The 18,027-nt window shown below is 38.9% G+C and overlaps 1 protein-coding gene across 1 annotated transcript in view; it reads left to right on the top strand.

Moving 5' to 3' along the window:
- DEUP1 (deuterosome assembly protein 1) overlaps nt 1–18,027 on the top strand; it is a 115,905-nt gene that overhangs the window by 27,849 nt on the left and 70,029 nt on the right. The window contains exons 3-4 of the mRNA XM_003252989.4: nt 12,709–12,880; nt 14,288–14,383. Of these exons, the coding sequence (XP_003253037.1) occupies nt 12,709–12,880; nt 14,288–14,383 (268 nt within the window). The remainder of the gene's footprint in view (nt 1–12,708; nt 12,881–14,287; nt 14,384–18,027) is intronic.

The following is an 18,027-nucleotide window of genomic DNA, read 5'->3' as shown; positions in this document are numbered from 1 at the left end:
CATCAGAATCACTTGATAATTTTGTTACTGATGCAGCATCTTAGGGTCTGTCCTAGACCTGCTGAATCTGATCAGTAGTGTATGATAGATGATTCTCTTAAGAAATATTTGTAGAGGGGCCAGGTGGGGTGGCTCACACCTGTAACCCCAGCACTTTGGGAGGCCAAAACGGGCGGATCACCTGAAGTCAGAAGTTTGAGACTAGCCTGGCCAACATGATGAAACCCCGTCTCTACTAAAAATACAAACAAAAAATTAGCCAGATGTGTTGGCACATGCCTGTAGTCCCAGCTACTCAGGAGGCTGAGGCTGGAGTATTGTTTGAACCCAGGAGGTGGAGGTGGTAGTGAGCCAAGATTGTGCCACTGCACTCGAGCCTGGGCAACAGAGCGAGAATCCATCTCAAAAAAAAATTATATATATAATTATATATTTATATATTTTATATGAAAATAAATTTTTACAAGAAAACCTAGGCAATACCATTCAGGACATAGGCGTGGGCAAGGACTTCATGTCTAAAACACCAAAAGCAATGGCAACAAAAGCCAAAATTGACAAACGGGATCTAATTAAACTAAAGAGCTTCTGCACAGCAAAAGAAACTATCATCAGAGTGAACAGGCAACCTACAGAATGGGAGAAAATTTTTGCAACCTCCTCATCTGACAAAGGGCAAATATCCAGAATCTACAATGAACTCAAACAAATTTACAAGTAAAAAACAACCCCATCAAAAGGTGGGCAAAGGACATGAACAGACACTTCTCAAAAGAAGACATTTATGCAGCCAAAAAACACATGAAGAAATGCTCATCATCACTGGCCATCAGAGAAATGCAAATCAAAACCACAGTGAGATACCATCTCACACCAGTTAGAATGGCCATCATTAAAAAAACAGGAAACAACAGGTGCTGGAGAGGATGTGGAGAAATAGGAACACTTTTACACTGTTGGTGGGACTGTAAACTAGTTCAACCATTGTGGAAGTCAGTGTGGCGATTCCTCAGGGATCTAGAACTAGAAATACCATTTGACCCAGCCATCCCATTACTGGGTATATACCCAAAGGACTATAAATCATGCTGCTATAAAGACACATGCACACGTATGTTTATTGCGGCACTATTCACAATAGCAAAGACTTGGAACCAACCCAAATGTCCAACAACGATAGACTGGATTAAGAAAATGTGGCACATATACACCATGGAATACTATGCAGCCATAAAAAATGATGAGTTCGTGTCCTTTGTAGGGACATGGATGAAACTGGAAAACATCATTCTCAGTAAACTATCGCAAGGACAAAAAACCAAACACCGCATGTTCTCACTCATAGGTGGGAATTGAACAATGAGAACTCATGGACACAGGAAGGGGAACATCACATTCCAGGGACTGTTGTGGGGTGGGGGTAGGGGGGAGGGACAGCATTAGGAGATATACCTAATGCTAAATGACGAGTTAATGGGTGCAGGAAATCAACATGGCACATGGATACATATGTAACAAACCTACACATTGTGCACATGTACCCTAAAACCTAAAGTATAATAAAAAAATAAAATAAAAATAAAAAATAAAAATAAATAAAAATAAAAATAAAAATATATTTTATATGAAAATAAATTTTTACATAAAAATATATTTTATATGAAAATAAATTTTTACATAAAAATATATTTTATATGAAAATAAATTTTTACATAAAAATATATTTTATATGAAAATAAATTTTTACATAAAAATATATTTTATATGAAAATAAATTTTTACATAAAAATATATTTTATATGAAAATAAATTTTTACATAAAATATATTTTATATGAAAATAAATTTTTACATAAAATATATTTTATATGAAAATAAATTTTTACATAAAATATATTTTATATGAAAATAAATTTTTACATAAAATATATTTTATATGAAAATAAATTTTTATATAAAATATATTTTAATAAAGAATACATATTATATTTTCACATAATATATACATTTTATATATATTATATATACTTATATATATAATATATGTATGTATTCATAGAGGGAATGCAAACACTGGATGGGTAGTTGGGGTAGTTGGACTAGTTGACTTGTAAGAGTTCTTCCATCCTGAGAGTCTAACATTCTAACTTTTGCATAGCATAACCATAACCAGGAAATAAACCATTCATTCACTGAACAATATTGATTGAGTAGATTACATTAGGTCCAGACTATACTGTAGGCCTTATTTTAACTTTCTTAGCATGGTACATTGTTACATGCCAAAAGTTAGCAATTAAAGGCTTGAACTCATTCATTCTTCAGAGATTTATTGAGCATCTACTATGTGCTGCAGTACTATACTAGGCTCTGGTGAGATGGTGATGAACCAGACTGATATAGTTCTTTTTTGCTAGAGCTTACATTGACATAGTCCTTTTTCTTCAGAGCGGAAAAAATAGACAAAATCTATTTACAGTACAGGGTGATACATGTTGTCATGAAAAAGAAAAATGCTGTGGAAACACCAGGCCATAGTTCTATTCTTTCCACCTACATTATAATTCCAATTAAAATTCAATCTTAAAATTCAATCAAGTTATTTATAGAGGAATTAGTATACATCCTTTTGTCAGATTTATTTTAGGATTTAAGTAAAAATTGAAAGCCTCTGGGTCTAACATTCCTCCAGGAATGCTAGGAGAAGACTTCAGAATGGCACCTTGTACTTAAAACCTCTCTGATGTCAAAACTGGTGAATATCATATTGAATAAACCAAAGGAACATCATCTTTTTGGGCTGACTCTGGATATCTTAGAAAATGATTCTGGAAATTCTAAATTCTTTGGATTTTAATACCTGTTTCTAACCTTATTGCAATGGAGCGAATTTGTACTGTATTTTTCAAGCATGTTCTTATTCAAAACACTGTGTCTTTTGCTGTGTGGTATACAGGAAGACACATTAAATGGGAAGCAGCTGCCTAGGATCTAGTTCTGGCTCTTCCATTAATTAGCTGTGTGATCTTGGTCCTCTCTGAGCCTGAGTTCTATCAAAATGCTAAATGATCCTTAATTAGCTCTAAAATTCTGATTTGGTGAAACTAAATGGAGGAAATGCTGTCATGTGGCACCTGCCTCTCCCTCTTGTCCTCCTCCCAGCTACACAAATACATCAGAAGCCTCACTACCGTCATTGAAATGGATGCTGAAATAACTTGCTTTTCTAATCTGGACATTTGTATGTTCCTTAGGCTGAAGTGTAAGGCCTCAATGACTACCTACTTATCCGGTCTGAGTGACTGGACTTATACCAGCTCCCTAGAGAATGTTTCCGCTTCTTTGAAAAAGAACTGTGTAGTGAGAGCACTTACCAATCTGTCTTCTTAACAACAGTTGCTGTAATCCTAGCTGTTATACTAAGCATTTTGTTTGAAACTCAATAAACCCTCCTAGACCCAAGATATTACTATGTATATGACTAATAGTAACCTCACTGTCTAAAGACTTACAGTATCTCCCCATACCTACCTGCCTTAGTTTGTTTTCATGCTGCTGAAAAATATGTACCTGAGACTGGGAAGAAAAAGAGATTTAATTGAACTTACAGTTCTACATAGCTGGGAAGGCCTCAGATTCATGGCAGGAGGTGAAAGGCACTTCTTACATGGTGGAGGCAAGAGAAAATGAGGAAGAAGCAAAAGTGGAAACCCCTGATAAACCCATCATATCTCGTGAGACTTATTCACTATCATGAGAATAGCATGGGAAAGACCAGCCCCCAAGATTCAATTACCTCCCCCTGGGTATCTTCCACAACATGTGGGAATTCTGGGAGGTACAATTCAAGTTGAGATTTTGGTGGGGACACAGCCAAACCATATCATTCCAACCCTGGCCCCTCCAAATCTCATATACTCACATTTCAAAACCAATCATGCCTTCCCAACAATCTCCCAAAGTTTTTTTTTTTAATTGATAATATTTTCTTTAATTTTTACCAAACGATTTTATCAGCAAACCCTATGTGCACACACCTTAGACAGTATTAGACTGAAATTTTAAGAAAGATAGTGCCAGTTTCATTTTGACCAGAATAAAATAAAAACCTATGACATAATAAATGTTTTACCAATAGTAATTTAGATTTATGTCCTACTCGTTAGAAAGGTATCTGCTTTAAACGTTTACATAGTATATATTTTAACTTTATTTTTTTTTATTATACTTTAGGTTTTAGGGTACATGTGCACAATGTGCAGGTTTATTACATATGTATCCATGTGCCATGTTGATTTCCTGCACCCATTAACTCGTCATTTAGCATTAGGTATATCTCCTAACGCTGTCCCTCCCCCCTCCCCCCACCCCACAACAGTCCCCGGAGTGTGGTGTTCCCCTTCCTGTGTCCATGAGTTCTCATTGTTCAATTCCCACCTATGAGTGAGAACATGAGGTGTTTGGTTTTTTGTCCTTGCGATAGTTTACTGAGAATGATGTTTTCCAGTTTCATCCATGTCCCTACAAAGGACACGAACTCATCATTTTTTATGGCTGCATAGTATTCCATGGTGTATATGTGCCACATTTTCTTAATCCAGTCTATGGTTGTTGGACATTTGGGTTGGTTCCAAGTCTTTGCTATTGTGAATAGTGCCGCAATAAACATACGTGTGCATGTGTCTTTATAGCAGCATGATTTATAGTCCTTTGGGTATATACCCAGTAATGGGATGGCTGGGTCAAATGGTATTTCTAGTTCTAGATCCCTGAGGAATCGCCACACTGACTTCCACAATGGTTGAACTAGTTTACAGTCCCACCAACAGTGTAAAAGTGTTCCTATTTCTCCACATCCTCTCCAGCACCTGTTGTTTCCTGCTTTTTTAATGATGGCCATTCTAACTGGTGTGAGATGGTATCTCACTGTGGTTTTGATTTGCATTTCTCTGATGGCCAGTGATGATGAGCATTTCTTCATGTGTTTTTTGGCTGCATAAATGTCTTCTTTTGAGAAGTGTCTGTTCATGTCCTTTGCCCACTTTTTGATGGGGTTGTTTGTTTTTTTCTTGTAAATTTGTTTGAGTTCATTGTAGATTCTGGATATTAGCCCTTTGTCAGATGAGGAGGTTGCAAAAATTTTCTCCCATTCTGTAGGTTGCCTGTTCACTCTGATGGTAGTTTCTTTTGCTGTGCAGAAGCTCTTTAGTTTAATTAGATCCCATTTGTCAATTTTGGCTTTTGTTGCCATTGCTTTTGGTGTTTTAGACATGAAGTCCTTGCCCACACCTATGTCCTGAATGGTATTGCCTAGGTTTTCTTGTAGGATTTTAATGGTTTTAGGTCTAACATTTAAGTCTTTAATCCATCTTGAATTAATTTTTGTATAAGGTGTAAGGAAGGGATCCAGTTTCAGCTTTCTACATATGGCTAGCCAGTTTTCCCAGCACCATTTATTAAATAGGGAATCCTTTCCCCATTTCCTGTTTTTGTGAAGTTTGTCAAAGATCAGATAGTTGTAGATATGCACCATCATTTCTGAGGGCTCTGTTCTGTTCCATTGATCTATGTCTCTGTTGTGGTACTAGTGCCATGCTGTTTTGGTTATTGTAGCCTTGTAGTATAGTTTAAAGTCAGGTAGCGTGATGCCTCCAACTTTGTTCTTTTGGCTTAGGATTGACTTGGCGATGCAGGCTCTTTTTCGGTTCCATATGAACTTTAAAGTAGTTTTTTCCAATTCTGTGAAGAAAATCATTGGTAGCTTGATGGGGATGGCATTGAATCTATAAATTACCTTAGGCAGTATGGCCATTTTCACGATATTGATTCTTCCTACCCATGAGCATAGAATGTTCTTCCATTTGTTTGTATCCTCTTTCATTGAGCAGTGGTTTGTAGTTCTCCTTGAAGAGGTCCTTCACATCCCTTATAAGTTGGATTCCTAGGTATTTTATTCTCTTTGAAGCAATTGTGAATGGGAGTTCACTCATGATTTGGCTCTCTGTTTGTCTGTTATTGGTGTACAAGAATGCTTGTGATTTTTGTACGTTGATTTTGTATCCTGAGACTTTGCTGAAGTTGCTAATCAGCTTAAGGAGATTTTGGGCTGAGACAATGGGTTTTTCTAGATATACAATCATGTCATCTGCAAACAGGGACAATTTGACTTCCTCTTTTCCTAATTGAATACCCTTTATTTCCTTCTCCTGCCTGATTGCTCTGGCCATAACTTCCAGCACTATGTTGAATAGGAGCGGTGAGAGAGGGCATCCCTGTCTTGTGCCAGTTTTCAGAGGGAATGCTTCCAGTTTTTGCCCATTCAGTATGATATTGGCTGTGGGTTTGTCGTAGATAGCTCTTATTATTTTGAGATACGTCCCATCAATGCCAAATTTATTGAGAGTTTTCAGCATGAAGGGTTGTTGAATTTTGTCAAAGGCCTTTTCTGCATCTATTGAGATAATCATGTGGTTTTTGTCTTTGGTTCTGTTTATATGCTGGATTACATTTATTGATTTGCGTATGTTGAACCAGCCTTGCATCCCAGGGATGAAGCCCACTTGATCATGGTGGATAAGCTTTTTGATGTGCTGCTGGATTCGGTTTGCCAGTATTTTATTGAGGATTTTTGCATCAATGTTCATCAAGGATATTGGTCTCAAATTCTCTTTTTTGGTTGTGTCTCTGCCAGGCTTTGGTATCAGGACGATGCTGGCTTCATAAAATGTGTTAGGGAGGATTCCCTCTTTTCCTATCGATTGGAATAGTTTCAGAAGGAATGGTACCAGTTCCTCCTTGTACCTCTGGTAGAATTCAGCTGTGAATCCATCAGGTCCTGGACTCTTTTTGGTTGGTAAGCTATTGATTATTGCCACAATTTCAGAACCTGTTATTGGTCTATTCAGAGATTCAACTTCTTCCTGATTTAGTCTTGGGAGGGTGTATTTGTCGAGGAATTTATCCATTTCTTCTAGATTTTCTAGTTTATTTGCATAGAGGTGTTTGTAGTATTCTCTGATGGTAGATAGTATTTCTGTGGGATCGGTGGTGATATCTCCTTTTTCATTTTTTATTGCATCTATTTGATTCTTCTCTCTTTTCTTCTTTATTAGTCTTGCTAGCGGTCTATCAATTTTGTTGATCTTTTCAAAAAACCAGCTCCTGGATTCATTAATTTTTTGAAGGGTTTTTTGTGTCTCTATTTCCTTCACTTCTGCTCTGATTTTAGTTATTTCTAGCCTTCTGCTAGCTTTTGAATGTGTTTCCTCTTGCTTTTCTAGTTCTTTTAATTGTGATGTTAGGGTGTCAATTTTGGATCTTTCCTGCTTTCTCTTGTGGGCATTTAGTGCTATAAATTTCCCTCTACGCACTGCTTTGAACGTGTCCCAGAGATTCTGGTATGTTGTGTCTTTGTTCTCATTGGTTTCAAAGAACATCTTTATTTCTGTCTTCATTTCATTATGTACCCAATAGTCATTCAGGAGCAGGTTGTTCAGTTTCCATGTAGTTGAGCAGTTTTGAGTGAGTTTCTTAATCCTGAGTTCTAGTTTGATTGCACTGTGGTCTGAGAGACAGTTTGTTATAATTTCTGTTCTTTTACATTTGCTGAGGAGAGCTTTACTTCCAACTATGTGGTCAATTTTGGAATAGGTGTGGTGTGGTGCTGAAAAAAATGTATATTCTGTTGATTTGGGGTGGAGAGTTCTGTAGATGTCTATTAGGTCCACTTTGTGTAGAGTTGAGTTCAATTCCTGGGTATCCTTGTTAACTTTCTGTCTCGTTGATCTGTCTAATGCTGACAGTGGGGTGTTAAAATCTCCCATTATTATTGTGTGGGAGTTTAAGTCCCTTTGTAGGTCACTGAGGACTTGCTTTATGAATCTGGGTGCTCCTGTGTTGGGTGCATATATATTTAGGATAGTTAGCTCTTCTTGTTGAATTGATCCCTTTACCATTATGTAATGGCCTTCTTTGTCTCTTTTGATCTTTGTTGGTTTAAAGTCTATTTTATCAGAGACTAGGATTGCAACCCCTGCCTTTTTTTGTTTTCCATTTGCTTGATAGATCTTCCTCCATCCCTTTATTTTGAGTCTATGTGTGTCTCTGCACGTGAGATGGGTTTCCTGAATACAGCACACTGATGGGTCCTGACTCCTTATCCAGTTTGCCAGTCTGTGTCTTTTAATTGGAGCATTTAGCCCATTTACATTTAACGTTAATATTCTTATGTGTGAATCTGATCCTTTCATTATGATGTTAGTTGGTTATTTTGCTCGTTAGTTGCTGCAGTTTCTTCCTAGCCTCCATGGTCTTTACAATTTGTCATGTTTTTGCAGTGGCTGGTACTGGTTTTTCCTTTCCATGTTTAGTGCTTCCTTCAGGAGCTCTTTTAGGGCAGGCCTGGTGGTGACAAAATCACTCAGCATTTGCTTGTCTGTATTTTATTTCTCCTTCACTTATGAAGCTTAGTTTGGCTGGATATGAGATTCTGGGTTGAAAATTCTTTTCTTTAAGAATGTTGAATATCAGCCCCCACTCTATTCTGGCTTGTAGAGTTTCTGCCGAGAGATCAGCTGTTAGTCTGATGGGCTTCCCTTTGTGGGTAACCCGACCTTTCTCTCTGGCTGCCCTTAACATTTTTTCCTTCATTTCAACTTTGGTGAATCTGACAATTATGTGTCTTGGAGTTGCTCTTCTCTAGGAGTATCTTTGTGGTGTTCTCTGTATTTCCTGAATCTGAATATTGGCCTGCCTTGCTAGATTGGGGAAGTTCTCCTGGATAATATCTTGCAGAGTGTTTTCCAACTTGGTTCCATTCTCCCCATCATTTTCAGTACACCAATCAGACCTAGGTTTGGTCTTTTCACATAGTCCCAAATTTCTTGGAGGCTTTGTTCATTTCTTTTTATTCTTTTTTTCTCTAAACTTCCCTTCTCTCTTCATTTCATTCATTTCATCTTCCATCAGCGATACCCTTTCTTCCAGTTGATCGCATCTGCTACTGAGGCTTCTGCAATCTTCGCGTAGTTCTCGAAACTTGGCTTTCAGCTCCATCAGCTCCTTTAAGCCCTTCTCTCCATTGGTTATTCTAGTTATCCATTCTTCTAATTTTTTTTCAAAGTTTTTAACTTCTTCGCTATTGTTTTGAATTTCCTCTCGTAGCTCAGAGTAGTTTGATCGTCTGAAGCCTTCTTCTCTCAACTCGTCAAAGTCATCCTCCATCCAGCTTTGTTCCGTTGCTGGTGAGGAACTGCGTTCCTTTGGAGGAGGAGAGGTGCTCTGCTTTTTAGAGTTTCCAGTTTTTCTGCTCTGTTTTTTCCCCATCTTTGTGGTTTTATCTACTTTTGGTCTTTGATGATGGTGATGTACAGATGGGTTTTTGGTGTGGATGTCCTTTATGTTTGTTAGTTTTCCTTCTACCAGACAGGACCTTCAGCTGCAGGTCTGTTGGAGTTTACTAGAGGTCCACTCCAGACCCTGTTTGGCTGGGTGTCAGCAGCGGTGGCTGCAGAACAGCGGATTTTCGTGAGACCACAAATTCAGCTGTCTGATAGTTCCTCTGGAAGTTTTGTCTCAGAGGAGTACCTGGCCGAATGAGTTGTCAGTCTGTCCCTACTGGGGGGGTGCCTCCGAGTTAGGCTGCTCAGGGGTGAGGGACCCACTTTAGGAGGCAGTCTGTCCGTTCTCAGATCTCCAGCTGCGTGCTGGGAGAACCACTACTCTCTTCAAAGCTGTCAGTCAGACAGGGACATTTAAGTCTGTGGAGGTTCCTGCTGAGTTTTTGTTTGTGCCCTTCCCCCAGAGGTGGAGCCTACAGAGGCAGGCAGGCCTCCTTGAGCTATGGTGGGCTCCACCCAGTTCAGGCTTCCTGGCTGCTTTGTTTACCTAAGCAAGTCTGGGCAATGGCGGGCGCCCCTCCCCCAGCCTCACTGCCGCCTTGCAGCTTGATCTCAGACTGCTGTGCTAGCAATCAGCGAGACTCTGTGGGCATAAGACCCTCCGAGCCAGGTGCGGGACACAATCTCCTAGTGTGCCGTTTTCCAGGCCCCTTGGAAAAGCGCAGTATTAGGATGGGACTGACCCGATATTCCAGGTGCCGTCTGTTACCCCTTTCTTTGACTAGGAAAGGGAACTCCCTGACCCCTTGCGCTTCCCGAGTGAGGCAATGCCTCGCCCTGCTTCAGCCCGCACACAGTGCGCTTCACCGACTGTCCTGCACCCACTGTTTGGCACTCCCTAGTGAGATGAAACCGGTACCTCGAGCAGAAATGTAGAAATCACCCGTCTTCTGTGTCGCTCGGGCTGGGAGCTGGAGACCAGAGCTGTTCCTATTCCAATCTCCCAAAGTTTTAACTCATTTCAGCATTAACCCAAAAATCCACAGTCCCAATTCTCATCTGAGGCAAGGCAAGTCCCTTCTACCTATGAGCCTGTAAGATCAAAAGCAAGCTAGTTACTTCCTGGATATAATGGGGGTACAGGTATTGGGTAAATGCAGCCATTCCAAATGGGAGAAATTGGCCAAAACAGAGGGGTTACAGGCCCCGTGCATGTTTGAAATCCAGCAAGGCGGTCAAATCTTAAAGCTCCAAAATGATCTCCTTTGACTTCAGGTCTCACATCCAGGTCATGCTGATGCAAAAGGTGGGTTCCCATGGTCTTGGGGAGCTCTGCCCCTGTGGCTTTGCAGGGCACAGCCTCCCTCCAGGCTGCTTTCATAGGCTGGCATTGAGTGTCTGTGGCTTTTCCAGGTGCACAGTACAAGTTGTCATTGGATCTACCATTCTGGGGTCTGGAGGACAGTGGCCTCTTCTCACAGCCCCAATAGGCAGTGCCCCAGTAGGGACTCTGTGTGGGTGCTCCCACCCCACATTTTCCTTCTGCCCTGCCCTAGCAGAGGTTCTCCATGGGGTCCCTGCCCTGAAGCAAACTTCTGCCTGGGCATCCAGGCATTTCCATATATCTTCGGAAATCTAGGCAGAGGTTCCCAAACCTCAATTCTTGACTTCTGTGCACCTGGAGGTTCAACACCATGTGAAAGCTGCCAGTACTTGGGGCTTCTACCCTCTGAAGCCACAGCCCAACCTCTACACTGCCCCCTTTCAGCCACGGCTGGAGCAGTTGGAACACAGGGCACCAAGTCCCTAGGCTGCACACAGCACAGGGACCCTGGCCCTGGCCCAGGAAACCACTTTTTCCTCCTGGGCCTCTGGGCCTGTGATGGGAGGGGCTGCTGTGAAGGTCTCTGACAAGTCCCGAGGACATTTTCCCTATGGTCTTGGGGATTAACATTAGGCTCCTTGCTACTTATGAAAATTTCTGTAGCTGGTTTGAATTTCCCCTCAAAAAAATGGGTTTTTCTTTTCTACTTCATCATCAGGCAGCAAATTTTCTGAACTTTTATGCTGTTTCACTTTTAAAACTGAATGCCTTTAAGAGCACCCAAGTCACCTCTTGAATGCTTTGCTGCTTAGAAATTTCTTCTGCCAGATACCCTAAATCATCTCTCTCAAGTTCAAAGTTCCACAAATCTCTAGGTCAGAGGCAAAATGCCTCCAGTCTCTTTGATAAAACGTAACAAGAGTCACCTTTACTCCAGTTCCCAACAAGTTCCTCATCTCCATCTGGGACCACCTCAGCCTGGACCTTATTGTTCATATCACTATCAGCGTTTTTGTCAAAGCCTTTCACAAGTCTCTAGGAGGTTCCAAAATTTCCCACATTTTTCTATCTTCTTCTGAGCCCTCTAAACTGTTCCAACCTCTGCCTGTTACCCAGTTCTGAAGCTGCTTCCACATTTTCGGTTATCTTTTCAGCAACGCCCCACTCTACTGGTACCAATTTACTGTATTAGTCTGTTTTCACACTGCTAATAAAGACATACCTGAGATTGGGAGGAAAAAGAGGTTTAATTGGACTTACAGTTCCACATGGCTAGGGAGGCCTCAGAATCATGGGGGGAGCCAAAAAGCACTTTTACATGATGGAGGCAAGAGAAAATGAGGAAGAAGCAAAAGCAGAAACCCCTGATAAACTCATCAGATCTCATGAGACTTAGTCACTATCATGAGAATAGCACAGGAAAGACTGGCCCCCATGATCCAGTTACCTCCCCCTAGTTTCCTCCCGTAACACATGGGAATTCTGGGAGATACAATTCAAGTTGAGATTTTGGTGGGGACACAGCCAAACCATATCACCGCCTGATCAAATTCCTTAGAAACAGACAGCAGCCATATAATGCCAAATTCCTCTCCTTGAGGAGCCGTACTGTAGCCCAGTTGGTACCCTTGAATCTGGTCCTACCTAGCCCAGGCTTGCTCTTCTGTCCTTAACAGACATGAATGATATCCCAGTTTGCTTCTGTCAAACCTTCTGAAGTTATGATAGACATAGGTATATGTATGCCTATATGGAAGAGCATTGATCCTGAAGCTAAGTCTTATAATTTTTCCTAATTAGCATATTCCTTAGAATTAGCCTACTCTAAAAAATGTTATTTTAAAAAATTAAGTATATATACACTGTTAGCTCTGAAATTGGCTTTATTAATTTTAAAAATTAACCTTCAGCTTTTGAACTTATTCTCATTTAAATAATTGAACAATTTCAGGAAATAATGTTCAAGCTATGCAGAGCAATGTAATAATTTTTTTTGCCTTCACATTTCACTACTTTAAAATGTGTTTTACTTTCCTACAATTGCCAGAACTTCTCCTTGTGAGGCTGAGCTTCAGGAATTAATGGAACAAATTGCCATCATGGTAAGCAACAAAGAAATGGATTGGGAAAGAAAGGTGCGGGCTTTGGAGACACGATTAGATCTTCGGGATCAAGAATTGGCAAATGCACAAACTTGTTTGGATCAGAAAGGTCAAGAGGTAACTTAATACATATGTTAACAAATTGCTAATTCATCAGACTGTTATATATAGTATTCTATCAGAATATGTTTTTATTGTACACACTTTTTATCAGGCATCAGCAACAGCATTTATTGCTTGAAATTCTGTCAGCAAATTATAGGCTAAATGTATTATATCAAATGAGTGACAATCAGAACCTAAATCCGTAGATGTTTGCTGGTAGAGACAGATATATAGTGTCAATGCCATCTGTAAAAGTAAGCAAATATTTAATATATATGTAAAACATTGTTTGCAAGTAAAGATGTAAGTACTTTTGCTGCTGTAGAAACAAAGAAGTAGTCATCAAAATTGTGGACAAGGCAGAGTTCAGTAACATTTGCTTCTTTGAATATGCTGGAAAAAATAGAAGTAAAATGTCCAGAATTGATAACAGGACAAAGGAGAAAAGAATTTGGTAAAGGGGTGTGTATATACCTGGGACACCCACTTAAGAGGAGTTCCCTTAGTCCCTCTAGGCTGCTCACTGCCAAGCTGGTGGTCATAGAAGAATATATGAGTGCTCTCTGGCCTGCGAAGGAGTTCAGGAAAACCATATGCTTTATTTGATGTGGACTTTGTGTCTGTGAATTTTTCTTTTGGAAAAAGAAATGTTTAAGAGAAATGTTTGCTAGTTATATACTGTAACAAAACATCATTAGTTAACTTGTTCATCAGCCATTTTTCTACCTTTATTGACTTCTCAGTGGAACTTAGTTTTTTAGCATAGTTAACTATATTATTGTTTGGCATAGGTAACTTAGTTATTGGCATCTAGTTTTCCTTCACAGTAGAGGTAGGTCATCAGACATGGCATATGCATTCTTCTTCTTCTAGCTCTTATATGTATATTGACACAGATATGTAAACAAGTGTCTCATCTGCCTTTTAAACAGACAAATTATATAAGCCAAATCCTTAGGAACTGCTCTTAGACAATTTTCTTTTTCTTTTTAATGTATTAGTTGTTATAAAAATGTAACAATTATTTCATAATACCACTAAAACAGAGATCCTCTTGAAGGTAATGGAGAAAAAAAAAAGCTGAATTATATTGGTAGAGGTTTTGCCTGAGTAATGATGACTTAGCCTCCCAAAAGGATAATGCAAAGTAAATTCTAACCCTGAATTTTAAATGTGATGATGAAAGGATCTTTTGTTAAACATCCGTACTGTCCTAATGTGTACCTCGTGGAATAGTGCTAGCAATGTTTGGTTTTTGTGAATTTAATTATTGATAGCTATTTTAAGAAGTGCAGTACAAATATTTACCCTTGGTTTGGTACAGCCATTTTATTTGAATTGTTCTTCTCTTTTGCACATTTTCTGATTTTGTCAGGCAAAATTTAGAAAAAGCAAAATTAAATTTTATTCTTCATGCAGGTAGGGTTACTTCGACAGAAATTGGACAGTCTGGAAAAATGTAATTTAGCAATGACTCAGAATTATGAAGGACAACTACAAAGCCTAAAGGCTCAAGTAAGAAAACTTATTATAATTTAATATCACACATTTTGATGTATTTTTGACCTATAGAGTTGTGTTAATTTTAAACTAATTGTTTTTAGTATAAACAAATGTATTGTATTTTAATTATAAGCTTGGTCATGTCTTTCCCTGTTTTATATGCATTGATTTTGTCTCTTACTAGATTGTTGGCTTGCTATGTTTTCTGTACCTCTGTTAGCACAGTACTAGACAAATGGCTTTCTATTTCTCAAGAGACTTGTTGATGAATTAAATGCTAATTAGCTAACAAAAAATAATTTTGTGAGCAACAACAAAAAAATTATTTTTTGTGGTTATTACTATCTAATAAAGATGTTCTCCATTCTGTGATAATTTAAAATATGGAAGTTTGCTATTATGAAATAGATAATTGAAATAATAAAACTGGTCTTTATTACCTTGTTACTGGTAGGACTGTTTCTTACATGATAGTGCTTCTGCATATGTATTGAGAAGGATACAGATTTCTTTTTCACTTATCCCTGTATCTTCACACAAAGAAGACAAGAAAAATGCCTTCTTTACCACAGATAGCACATAGGGTAATAATCATTTGAGTATGTCAAACGTAGTAAATGCTATATCTTTGCTTAACTAGTGAATGAATCAATGGGAAGTATGGTTTGATTATGAAATTTTTCTTAACAACCAACTTTTTTTGGAGTACAAATATTTCACATATGATAATTTAAAGGAACCTAAAGTAGTTACTGAACCTTTTTAAATACCTTTTAGGGAGGTAATTAAGCCATTAAGATTGAAATATGAAACATTTGATGCCACTTAACAGATGATGTTACAAGACTAGTTCTTAGTCTACCTAGACATTTTGCCTATAGTTCAAGTAACTGCCACTATGTGGTAGCTTGAGTTATGAAATTATATATGGTTTTTACTAGCGTAGACTCTGAGCATTTAGCATGTAAGTCAACTCAACCTTTATTTTTCTGTGAAGATAAGGCTCTAAAACAACAACATAAACATTAAATCATTACATATTGGTCAATATAAATAAAGAGATCACAATCTGTAGTAGGTTTGAAAACAATTCAGAAATCAGAAAGTTAGGTGCTATCTCTAAGTTGTATTTAACCAGTTCAGTCACTGCTTTCCAAATCTTTCATTTCTGTTTGGGTACATTTTCCTCTTGGTAAAAAGTTCTTGGCTTTGTTTACAGGCGCCAAGCAGTCATTTAATATATGAATCCTTGCCATTTGATGCTTTGCAGTTCTATTTTATTATTTGGCTGATGGCTGGTTTTCAGTGCTAACCAAAAAATATCTTTATGGTAACTTCATAAAAATTTGTTCTGTGGAAAACACTGTGAGTTTAGGAAATGCTGTTTAAGCTAATGCTGGCCAAGTTAGGACTCCTCCCCTCCTGGAGATTAAGGGTACACATTAGCATATTACAGGCCGTAAGAAGTCCTGCCTTAAACAAATTGATTTAGCCTTTCCAATCCATCATGTTCCAAAGATATTGGACAATGGAGCTCTTCTTTTTGTTTGTTTATTTATTTAATTGAGACAGAGTCTTGCTCTGTCGCCCAGGCTGGAGTGCAGTGGCATGATCTCGGCTCACTGCAAACTCCGCCACCCTGGTTCAAGTGATTCTCGTGCCTCAGCCTCCAAGTAGCTGGGATTACAGGTGCGCACTGCCACACCCAGCTAATTTTTGTATTTTTAATAGAGATGGTGTTTCGCCTTGTTGGCCTGTCTGGTCTTGAACTCCTGACCTCAGATGATGTGCCCGCCTCAGCCTCCCAAAGTGCTGGGATTACAGGCGTGAGCCACCGTGCCCCACCTCTTCTCTTTTTTTAAGCTAAAACCTTCTAATACCACTGTAAACAGGGGTTTCATGGAATACACTGGGAGTGCTACATTATTGTTGAGAGCCACCTATTTTCGCTGCAGTTTTCTGCTTCTCTTTTTCTCTAGTTAAAAGAAAAAGAGGAAGAAAGGGAAGGAGAGCAAAAGAGAAGGAAGGAGGAAAGTAGGAGAAAAGAGAGAAAAAGAAAAGTACTATGTACTTGATTTGGTTTGCATAAAGCTAGTAATATGCTGTTTTTCTAAGCAGAAAATGGTATCTTGTGGCTAACACGCTTTTGTTGCTGCCAGCTCACTCTACAGCTTCCTCCTTTGAAATTTCTGGTTTATTTACAATTTCATTTTCCTGAAACATCTTAAGGATACACTTTACCACACTCTGCCTTGAATAACTCAACTCTGTCAAAGCTTCCTTTTAGAAATTGATTTCCTTTTAAAAAGGAGTTTTTTTTTCCTTCTAACCATTATAAAACTATAATTTTAAGTACATACATTTGAGGCTTTTGCTTCTGGAATAGATATACTCTTCCCTATCCTCCCACTAAATTGGACATCATTTATAATACAACATAAGACTCTGAGAAGTGGAGAGAAGAGACAGATTGGCTAAGGACCTTGGGACTCAAGAATGTCACAATAGTGAGTTCCCTAGGATTTGTTTTTGCCTCATATATCTCAGACTGAGTAACAGAAGCTGGCAAACCAGTTATGCCAATGGGTGCAAACAAACGAAAAGAGCCCCAAGGAAAGTCTGCTCTCTCCAGCCAAAAGACCAGAAGAGAGACAGCCTAGCAAGATAATACACTTTTAGATAACAACCTCTCTACTCCAGCCTAATAAAACAGAAAAAAAGACAAAAAAAAAAAAAAACTACAGCCCCACTGCCACCTACAAAGGCTTAGTAGAAAAACCTAGGTTTCTGCCTTCACTAAGCTGTAACAAGGTAACCCTGGCCCTCTTTCCTGGGTAATGTCTGAGAAGACTGGAGAGCCAGGACTTTCATCCTCACTAGACATTAACAAGGCCCTCATCAACCCATCGTGACAGTGGAGAGCTTGGACTTCTACACCTACCTGGTGGTAAGGAGGCACCTCTCCCTGTCTACTCTTGGGTGGTATCATAGGAAGGCTGTTGAGGAGTCACCACTGCTTAGTGGTGACAAGTTCACCCACCCCCACTATAGTATCACTAAAGGCCGTGTGAGAAGAGTTACAAGGCACCCATGCCCCTTCAATCAAAGTGTATTAGTGAAAGACTAGTGGGGAGCCTGAACTTCCACTTCCAATCAGCAATAATAAGGAGCACCTCCCATTGGATACCAACTGAAGCCAAGTGAAGACCTGGACATCCACTATCCCCTGGCAGTAATAAAGTGGCACTCCATTTTCCCTTCTAGAAATTTTCAGAGGAGGACTGCTAAAACACAATATTTGAATAAAATCCAGAGTCTCAAAATGCAATACACAAAAATGTCCAGGTATCAATAAAAGTCATTCATTATAGAAAGAACCAAGAAGATCTCAACTGGAATAAGAAAAGACACTCAACAGATGCCAAGGCCAAGATGACACACATTAGAATTATCTGGTTTTAAAGCAGCTGTTAAAAAAATACTTCCATGAACTATTACAAATATGGCTTGAAATAAATGAAAAATTATAAAGCTTTAGTAAATAAATAATATAAAGAACCAATTAGAAATTTTATAACTGAAAAGTATAATAACCAAATTTAAAAACTCAATGGATGGACTTAAGAGCAGAATGAGGAGGACAGAGGGAAAAGAAT

Source organism: Nomascus leucogenys, chromosome 15, assembly GCF_006542625.1.
Source record: "Nomascus leucogenys isolate Asia chromosome 15, Asia_NLE_v1, whole genome shotgun sequence".
In the NCBI taxonomy this organism is placed as follows: domain Eukaryota; kingdom Metazoa; phylum Chordata; class Mammalia; order Primates; family Hylobatidae; genus Nomascus; species Nomascus leucogenys.
Note: the sequence above shows the minus strand (reverse complement) of the source record. Positions and strands in the feature narration are given on the sequence as shown.